Source organism: Quercus robur, chromosome 2 (genome assembly GCF_932294415.1).
Source record: "Quercus robur chromosome 2, dhQueRobu3.1, whole genome shotgun sequence".
In the NCBI taxonomy this organism is placed as follows: Eukaryota; Viridiplantae; Streptophyta; class Magnoliopsida; order Fagales; family Fagaceae; genus Quercus; species Quercus robur.
The window spans coordinates 75,513,360-75,524,070 of NC_065535.1; the positions used below are offsets into that span (position 1 = coordinate 75,513,360).

The following is a 10,711-nucleotide window of genomic DNA, read 5'->3' on the forward strand; positions in this document are numbered from 1 at the left end:
TGAAACATCCTTTCTCTTCTTCTGTTTTTTGGGTAGGAAAATCTTTTTCAGACCCCGAATTAGCTTTGATTTCATGTCTATACCTTTTGTTTTTATTCTAATCCTAAATGTATGTTCTAAATTAGGATCATTAATTGAAATAAAATCCAACCCCCCCTCTAAAAGAAAGTAAAAACCCCTAAAATTTTGGTATTGAGTGATTGAAAAAGATAGGGTAGGGTCTGAAAATTTCCCAACCACATAACCATCCAATCTATTGCAAGTTGATCCGACCAAATGAAACTATTAAACACGTTACAAAGAGAGGACATACTGACAAAAAGAACTATGCTAATTCATGATCAAATTGCAAAACATCAACTTAATTGATTGGATTGGAGGGGCAGGGACCTTATGAGTCAATGACATTAGTTATAAGGAGAAAAAAAAAAAAAAAAAAAAAAAAGGACAGGAGGTTCAATAATACATCTGACTCATGTTCATGAATCTACAACAAGATTGTGACTATAATTATTGAACTTTGACATAATATTGAAAAGGCAAAAAGAAAAAAGAAAAATCAAAATATTGTGGTTTAAACTCATAGAATGAAACAATTTTCTTTCTAATCACAGTCTACATCTATCTAGTTAAGTTTGAAGGTTTGGTCTACTTACTGCCTTGATTGTGGCTGCCAAAATTAGGATGACAAATAATAAGAGATTTTTTTTGGTGCTGGACAAATAAGTAAATAATAATATCGCATATGTAACACCAAAAAGAAACAAATCACATATTTTAAACAAAATTGAACCTCTTAACTTTGAATAAATATAACATTCACCCCTTAACTTCTACATTTAAACACTTGACCCCTTGGAGAGGAGAGGTCAAGTTAATGTTAGACTTAGCCACCCTTTGAAAATTCAAAGTTTTAGCTCTTTCTGACTTTTCAAAAAACTGGGCTCTACCTTTCTTAGCATCTGAAACCAAATGCTGCCTAAACATAGCAATGAAAGTTTCCACTCTCTCATTCAGCTCCTCCTTTGACAGCCTTGGAATCTCAGCATCGTCTTCAACTTTCTCTTCTGGCTCATTGTTCCCTCCACTAATAATTTTCTCTCTATGTACAATCTCCTTGCACTCTATTGTACGTTCTTCAACTTCTGGTGCTGACCATGTACAACAATGACTCTTATTATTCTTGTTCCTTTCATCCTTCATTGCCACATTGTTACTGCATTGTTGGGTTTCTTTGGAGGCCTCCTCAGACCGTGTAGATGTGAAAAGAATGGCTAAGAGAACAAGGTTGAGCACTAGAAAAACCCATGCACGCCATTGCTCGACCAGTAAAGTTAGCATAGCACATTTTACACATGCCATTAGGAGAGCTAGTGTTCCAGCTGTGAACAAAATTATGTGACCAGTACTACCATCTTCATGGTTTCTCTCTTCTATTACTCTCTCACTCTTTGTGATCTTCCTCACCTCCATGTTGTGTTTTTTTTCCTAGCTGAGTCAAGAGGAAAAATAGGGTCTTGGACTCTTGGAATGAAGGTGCTACTTGCTAGTGTTACACTTTTATAGAGAATTGGAAAATGTAGATAAAATTTGATTAATTTACTTCAAGATCTGTGGTGTTTTTTATTTAAATGATTATGTGGGAGGCAGTGAGGCTTCACTTTGAGGGACCAGGTTTGATGATAATGGTGAAAGCGGAGGTATAGGAGGAGACAAGCAAACATATTGTGCCTGCACTAGTGCAGCACAAAGAGTAGCTTTATGATTGCTCCCACAGTCCCACTGATTTTAGCTTTGTAACTTTGTGCTTGTTTAGTTTTGGCGTGCACACCATTGGCATTGATCCAACCAAAGCAATTCCATTGCCAACTACGTACGTACCTTGGAATTTGCAAATGTAATTTGAGATTGTGTTAAATATTGCATAGGCCTTATCTAGTCAAGTTATTTTAATGTGTTCGTAGAGAGTGATATTACTAGGTGTATTATGATTTTATTATATTGAGCTTAAAAAATGGATGTGTCACCTATCACCAAATTCAAACATTTTACATGTGTATTACCATTTTCTATACCAAACATTTTTTTAATTTGAGGGTACTACTACTATCCAAATTTAACTTCTTTATATATATAGGAATTTCGTTTTCTGTTTGTGATCCATTCTATGTTTTAGGATGTCTTATAATATGATATCTGTAAAAGTATAATGAACACAATCTCAATAATTTATGTTAACTTAGTCTTTCAATTATTTAAGAACTAACACTCATTTTTTACTAATTTTATTTGAATACACATTGAAGAGGTTAATTTATAAAATACTTATATTTTATTTGAAAGATAATGTATTAAATATTTTTCAGATTAATTACTGTAAGTTTTTTTTTTTTTTTTTTTTTTTGAGAAACTACTGTAAGTTATATATATATGATGTTCTTAATTTCTAAACTTTAAAACCGAACCATGTTTTCCCTTAGTTATTGGTAATAAGTACTGTGGGGGCCCAAGAATCTACGGGCCCGGCTCGCTCACTTATAGGGAATCCACAGGCCCCCAAACTAAAGGAGGCCAGGTCCCAAGCCCGAAAGTAGTGAGCTCGATATGGCCAAAAGACACGTCCGAGGACCACTCCGTCCTCGGAAAGCCCAGGACCCCACTGACGAAAATGGGATACAGGCGAGCTTGAGAGGTCAGAAAATATCTCATGGAAATAGTCCTTAATACCCTTCCTTGACATAACACTGCCCCTAACAAAGCCGGGATCTTAGGCTTTATGGATCATCTACAGCAAATTTGGGACTAGACTGATGGGACAGATATCTGTCCCGGAAAGATCGACCCTACACGTGGACGAAGGACAACTAACGTAGGCTAGTATAAAAGAGAATGTTATGTGACCAAAGAGAGACTGCCATCTGGCTTCTGGAGAAAGACTTGATGAAAGTGAGGGTCTGGATAAGACACGCCGGACATCACCTAAAATCCCACCGATGGGTGACCGGGAACAGCGCCCTCACGCCTCGGATCATATCTGAGGAGCCAAATCCTCCTAGATACAAGATTGAAGGGCCTGAATATCCAGCCCGAAGCTCTTCCTCATGTCGGTATGCCTGTAGTCCGGCCCGAGATGCCGCCCCGCGACCCAACGCTGGCCTTTTGTTAAGCCCACTCTCTACAAATATCATTGTGAGGGATTTTCCTTGCGCGAGCCCAACAACGTTGATGGGCCGCTGAAGATTTTGTGTCCCTACAATTGGCGCCGTCTGTGGGGAAAGGGCTTGCGCGTTGACACGGGTGGCGCACGAGTCAGCTCTCCAGCAAACAGAGGCTCACGGGTTTTTCCCATTCCCGGCGACGTACGGTTGTTACTCCGCCATGAGCCACCGCTAGGAGCTGCGCCGTGCACTGCCAACGGAGTGGACAGCTCTAGGGGCTTGCGGCCTCGAGCCAACTCTTCCCTCTCTGGTCTAGGGGCTGACCTTCAAGGAATAAGTCAGTATAGAGAAAAGACTATCAACAACGAAGAACTCTTATAAGTAATGGACAGAACCAAGGCCTTGCATGGTCCTCGGACCCAAGCCTGTGGGGAAACCAAGTACAAAGAGGACATCTTAAAAGTAATGGACAGAACCAAGGCCTTGCATGGTCCTCGGACCCAAGCCTGTGGGGAAACCAAGTACAACGAAGAACTCTTATAAGTAATGGACAGAACCAAGGCCTTGCATGGTCCTCGGACCCAAGCCTGTGGGGAAACCAAGTACAAAGAGGACATCTTAAAAGTAATGGACAGAACCAAGGCCTTGCATGGTCCTCGGACCCAAGCCTGTGGGGAAACCAAGTACAACGAAGAACTCTTATAAGTAATGGACAGAACCAAGGCCTTGCATGGTCCTCGGACCCAAGCCTGTGGGGAAACCAAGTACAAAGAGGACATCTTAAAAGTAATGGACAGAACCAAGGCCTTGCATGGTCCTCGGACCCAAGCCTGTGGGGAAACCAAGTACAACGAAGAACTCTTATAAGTAATGGACAGAACCAAGGCCTTGCATGGTCCTCGGACCCAAGCCTGTGGGGAAACCAAGTACAAAGAGGACATCTTAAAAGTAATGGACAGAACCAAGGCCTTGCATGGTCCTCGGACCCAAGCCTGTGGGGAAACCAAGTACAACGAAGAACTCTTATAAGTAATGGACAGAACCAAGGCCTTGCATGGTCCTCGGACCCAAGCCTGTGGGGAAACCAAGTACAAAGAGGACATCTTATAAGTAATGGACAGAACCAAGGCCTTGCATGGTCCTCGGACCCAAGCCTGTGGGGAAACCAAGTACAACGAAGAACTCTTATAAGTAATGGACAGAACCAAGGCCTTGCATGGTCCTCGGACCCAAGCCTGTGGGGAAACCAAGTACAAAGAGGACATCTTAAAAGTAATGGACAGAACCAAGGCCTTGCATGGTCCTCGGACCCAAGCCTGTGGGGAAACCAAGTACAACGAAGAACTCTTATAAGTAATGGACAGAACCAAGGCCTTGCATGGTCCTCGGACCCAAGCCTGTGGGGAAACCAAGTACAAAGAGGACATCTTATAAGTAATGGACAGAACCAAGGCCTTGCATGGTCCTCGGACCCAAGCCTGTGGGGAAACCAAGTACAACGAAGAACTCTTATAAGTAATGGACAGAACCAAGGCCTTGCATGGTCCTCGGACCCAAGTCTGTGGGGAAACCAAGTACAAAGAGGACATCTTATAAGTAATGGACAGAACCAAGGCCTTGCATGGTCCTCGGACCCAAGCCTGTGGGGAAACCAAGTACAACGAAGAACTCTTATAAGTAATGGACAGAACCAAGGCCTTGCATGGTCCTCGGACCCAAGCCTGTGGGGAAACCAAGTACAAAGAGGACATCTTAAAAGTAATGGACAGAACCAAGGCCTTGCATGGTCCTCGGACCCAAGCCTGTGGGGAAACCAAGTACAAAGAGGACATCTTAAAAGTAATGGACAGAACCAAGGCCTTGCATGGTCCTCGGACCGAAGCCTATGGGGAAACCGAATACAAGAAAGCGTCATCGGAGTCCCCTATGTCCCAGTCAATTGCTCAGATGGATTGCTTAGAAATCATCAGCCTTGGACGATATTCATGCGCTCATCACAGAATACACAACTGATATCTCGGTCAGTTTCCTAAGTTCGATTTATTACAAATTATCGATGTAATACCTGATAGTGCTGGTAGATGAGAGTTGGTTAGATTATACTTCAAAATAGCTTTGTTACAAATATTTTCAAAACAACGCATACATAGAGCACATTCGTTCACAAAGTGGTATTGCCCAATAGATCAACGCTTAAAACATGTAAGTCAATTTCCATTTTTATTACAACGAAGAAATAGTACAGAGTACAATGAAAAGCTGGAATCAGCCTACGTCAAAGCTTACTACAGAAGCAAGAAAAAGAAAAATACAAGAAAGCTGGAGAAAGCCGAGGAGGTATGTCGGAGGAAAGGTTGGCTACAGCTCCGAGACCTTATTCTTCCCCCGCGCTCCTACATGCCCATAACTCAGGCAGCCAAAGAAACCCAACTTGAGCCTGGCACCGTTGAAGGAAAGATGCAGGGAGTGGGAAACTGAGGGGCTTTCTCTAAATATTCGCCTGCTGCTAAGCAGAGGCGCTGATGGCGGAGAATCTTTCTTCTGACATACCAAAGTGCTGGCATGAACAGAGCCTGCTTCGGATTTTGACTAAAAGAGGGAGAGACGCCGTTCCCCCTCGGTGGAGATGGAGTACTCTTCTGAACTTGTGCTTCCTGTGCCCATACCTTACTGTTATAAGCCTCATGAGGACACGGCGCTTCTGCGGCGGAGAAGGTTCTTTCTTCCCAACCCTCGCTTTCCACATGTTATGCCAAGAAAGGAGAGCTACGGATATGGGGAGCGTGATATGAGAGAAAAATAAAAGGATGGGTGTATATATAAAGCAACCCTCTCTCCCTCCTATTTATTTGAAAAGACAAGATGATGGCAGTCAACTCACGCGGTGTCCCAAGGAACACTACAGACAAAGTGGCTTTGGCTCAACTTCCAACGTCAACTGCAGTCTAGAGACTCAAGAAGCCTCGTGAAGGCGCGCCTCGATCCCTGGGGCGTCAGAGAAGTACTGCGTGGCCAGAGTTTGCAGAAATGTATCTTGATCCGCGGGTTCTTGGCGTGAAGGCCTAGGGACACCCTGTTTGGCACCTCGGGAAATGCTCAATGAAAGGGAAGATCTGAACTCAAAGTCTTGGACAGAACCTAAGGCTTGCATGGTCCTCGGACTCAAGCTAAAAGGGAAAACCAAGTACTGATGCAGACATTGGTCTCGGACAGAACCTAAGGCTTGCATGGTCCTCGGACTCAAGCTAAAAGGGAAAACCAAGTACTGATGCAGACATTGGTCTCGGACAGAACCTAAGGCTTGCATGGTCCTCGGACTCAAGCTAAAAGGGAAAACCAAGTACTGATGCAGACATTGGTCTCGGACAGAACCTAAGGCTTGCATGGTCCCCGGACTCAAGCTAAAAGGGAAAACCAAGTACTGATGCAGACATTGGTCTCGGACAGAACCTAAGGCTTGCATGGTCCTCGGACTCAAGCTAAAAGGGAAAACCAAGTGCTGATGCAGACATTGGTCTCGGACAGAACCTAAGGCTTGCATGGTCCTCGGACTCAAGCTAAAAGGGAAAACCAAGTGCTGATGCAGACATTGGTCTCGGACAGAATCTAAGGCTTGCATGGTCCTCGGACTCAAGCTAAAAGGGAAAACCAAGTACCGATAAAGACACAAGTATCGGACTCAAGCCAAAGGGAAAAATCAAGCACATAAGATAAAACGCATAAGTCATGGACAAAACCCAGGTCTTGCAAAGTCCTCGGACTCAGGCTTCGCGGGAAATCGACTGCCCGAATGAAGAAATTTCTCGGTTTAAACACTGGAAAAGGTTAAGGCTCGCATGTCAGGAAGATGGCAGGCCAACCTAATGATCGTCAACCTAAGGGGGCCATTCATCCGAGGGGTAACATGTCCTCGGAAAAATACTTCTCACACTTTATCGAGCATTCAACACCCATCACTGCTAACTTTAAGATAAGTCTCATTCTTCGCTGGTTGGATTGTTATGATGAATAGTAATCTCTTTAAAGTTATCGTGGCATCTTTTTATCAAGGATTGCTTTGGCCTTAGTTATTATAGATTGAAATGCTATACTATTATGCCGAGCAGCGCTTTCACACTTGTTAAAATATACAAATAAGACATAAGAAATAGAGTAACACTAACTTTTATTACTATGAAAATTTGTTACAACGTACAAAGAAGGGCTCAAACAAGCCTATATAAAAAAAAATTTTACTGTTAAAACAGTAACAATATCCGTAATACAAATAAGTAAACCATCAGGTGCCTTCTGCATTCGTCTTCAAAGTCTTTCTGAAATCTATGCCTCGGTACTGCTCCTATCAGGGGAAGATCCTTATACAAAAATAATGAAGGAGAAGGAAGAAGAATTGGAACACATGGAAGCACTTCAGCAAGCTCTTGTTACTGAAGAATGCAAGGGCAAAAGAAAATGGAGGATATGAGCGGGAAGGAGGAGAAGAAGAGTGAAGCAATGAAAAGAAAATAAAAGGAGCAAAAGAGGGAGAAGGGGAGCCTTATTAGGTATGCTCGTGAGAGAGCAGATGGAGATGACAAGGGAAGTTTTCGACTCAGTCACACCAGAACTGGGGTGTGACGAGTCCCTGCTTCGGATTTTGGCTAAAAGAATAGGGAAGCCAGTCTTAAGCCTCCGCCATCCTTGCCCAGACCGAGCCATCTCGAGTTTTGTTGGGATATGGCGTTTCTGGGAAAAGAAGGATTTGTTCATGGTGGATTACTGAGAAATAAGTATTATAGAAGAGGGAGCAACCAGAAGGAGGAAATGGACTCTGGGAAGAACGTGAGGGATTCTGATATGAAAAGGTCACCCCCTGTTTTCTCTCTTTATATAGAGGACGAAGAAGAGGGTATGTGACACATTCGGACCCTCAAGGAAATCCAGAGTACGACGCGTCGCTTCGTTCTCCCACACCATCAGTAACCGTTACATCTGGAAGGTCTCGTAAATGGCAAGGGATTAAAGGCACGTTGCGGATAACCACGCGGCATAACGGCAGCGTACGTAAATCTAGGAAAAACGACTCGTAGACTGGCGCATTCCTCGGGGAGGTGAAGAGTCACCAACGTTGATCAAGGGCCGAAATTAAATGAGCCGCAGTTAAGGCTCGGAATTACCGAAACCCACCTCTCCAACCAGGACGTTGGACAGCAGGGTTTCGAGAGGCTATTGTGGGGGCCCAAGAATCTACGGGCCCGGCTCGCTCACTTATAGGGAATCCACAGGCCCCCAAACTAAAGGAGGCCAGGTCCCAAGCCCGAAAGTAGTGAGCTCGATATGGCCAAAAGACACGTCCGAGGACCACTCCGTCCTCGGAAAGCCCAGGACCCCACTGACGAAAATGGGATACAGGCGAGCTTGAGAGGTCAGAAAATATCTCATGGAAATAGTCCTTAATACCCTTCCTTGACATAACACTGCCCCTAACAAAGCCGGGATCTTAGGCTTTATGGATCATCTACAGCAAATTTGGGACTAGACTGATGGGACAGATATCTGTCCCGGAAAGATCGACCCTACACGTGGACGAAGGACAACTAACGTAGGCTAGTATAAAAGAGAATGTTATGTGACCAAAGAGAGACTGCCATCTGGCTTCTGGAGAAAGACTTGATGAAAGTGAGGGTCTGGATAAGACACGCCGGACATCACCTAAAATCCCACCGATGGGTGACCGGGAACAGCGCCCTCACGCCTCGGATCATATCCGAGGAGCCAAATCCTCCTAGATACAAGATTGAAGGGCCTGAATATCCAGCCCGAAGCTCTTCCTCATGTCGGTATACCTGTAGTCCGGCCCGAGATGCCGCCCCGCGACCCAACGCTGGCCTTTTGTTAAGCCCACTCTCTACAAATATCATTGTGAGGGATTTTCCTTGCGCGAGCCCAACAACGTTAATGGGCCGCTGAAGATTTTGTGTCCCTACAAGTACCTATCAAAAAAATAAACTATTGGTAATAAGTACTTTGTCTCCTACCATAAGAATTCTTGTAAAATTTGACAGACTTCCAATTTCTACCCATGTTTTGTCGGAAAATTTTAACCATTCAAAAATGTTAAAAGCTAGGATAAAGTTCTAAATATCTAATCACTAATAATTTGTTTAGAGTAATAAATCACAACATTCCAGTTAAAGGGAAAAAGTGCAATTAACCTTTTTGATTTTAACAACATGACAATGACCCTACTACTATAAACATGCCACCCCTTTCTCACTGGGAAGTGGGAACTTTTACAACGTAGGCCATCTATGCTACTTGAAATCTTGCTTATATGAAAGCACAGAAAAAGTGGCTTCAGAAAATGTTTTCTCACTAGCATTGAATTGATTCTTTTTCTTTTCGTTTTTTTCCTTTTGCTTACAGTAATTAATCTGAAATATATGATCAAGTACGAACTTATTAATCTTGAATAAGTAATTGTAAAGCTTTAAGAAACATTTCAGCACCAATTACACAAGTAAAAATAGAGATTTAAAACCAATGTTAGTACCATGGGGAAGTGGAAATATTCTCATACTCAAAAACCGCATGACTTTTACACAAAGGAAAGCAGTTTTGACAGTGCTCATGCAGATTTTTGCCGGTTGATGATAACAATTGAATTGAATGAATGAAACGTGACGATGCAAAGCACGCTTGTTGGATACACAAAATCATTCAGAAAATGACCCTACATCTTTGCTTTATACTACATCATCAGCAGTGAAGCAGATAATTTTTCTCTTGCTCCATTTTGCTATGAGCTTTTGTTTTGACACATTGTTGAAGTGGTGCACAATCACTTTGTACCCATCACCTTTTTTTTCAACTCATAATCCACCACTTAAAGTAAGTTGTGGCAAAATTTATTCCTAGACCTTCCTTTTTGCTATTCTTTATACCTTTTCTATGTTCATCAACAAGACTTTGGCCCAATACTCAAGAGTGTTAAATGGAATGCAGAACTAACACATGATCATTTTAGAACATGATCCATTTTTGTGTTGCCTATGAAACACTAGACCCATTTCAAATGGAGCCGGATACCAACACATGATCATTTTAGAACACGTACCATGCCTGTGTTGCATTTTAAGCACTGAACCCATTTTTCAAATATTTTTTCGCATGGCAAAGACAAGCCTTTCAGCTTTTTAACTCAGAAGAAGTGTTTGCTTCACAAAGGTAAGAAATTATCATTAGGGTGAGCCACAGTTGCCTTAACCATGCCGGTTGGAAAGGGCCTAGGGAAACTAAGAATATATGTTCATATGTAACTATGTAAGAGCACTAGCATTGGGGGTGTAAAGTGTAAACACCCCAAGTTGCTATTATAAAACCCAAGCTACCCAGAACCCACTCCATCCGGGTTTGCAAACTTAAAAAAATTTGCAACCTATGAATAGTAAGGTTATATATATATATATATATATTAGTTTAATCTTGTGATTGTGTGTGGAGAAAAAGTGAGTGGGAGGAAAAAAAGAGAAAATAGTACTTTATATTATTTTATTGGATTTTATGTAAAAATA

At 42.5% G+C, this 10,711-nt stretch overlaps 1 protein-coding gene across 1 annotated transcript; it reads right to left on the reverse strand.

Annotated features, from left to right (window-relative positions):
- Window positions 1-760: 760 nt before the first annotated feature.
- Window positions 761-1,592, reverse strand: LOC126715038 (uncharacterized). The gene has a single exon (XM_050415469.1). It carries the CDS (start codon window positions 1,471-1,473, stop codon window positions 820-822), a length of 654 nt encoding a protein of 217 aa, XP_050271426.1. The 5' UTR covers window positions 1,474-1,592; the 3' UTR covers window positions 761-819.
- Between the last annotated feature and the right edge of the window lie 9,119 nt (window positions 1,593-10,711).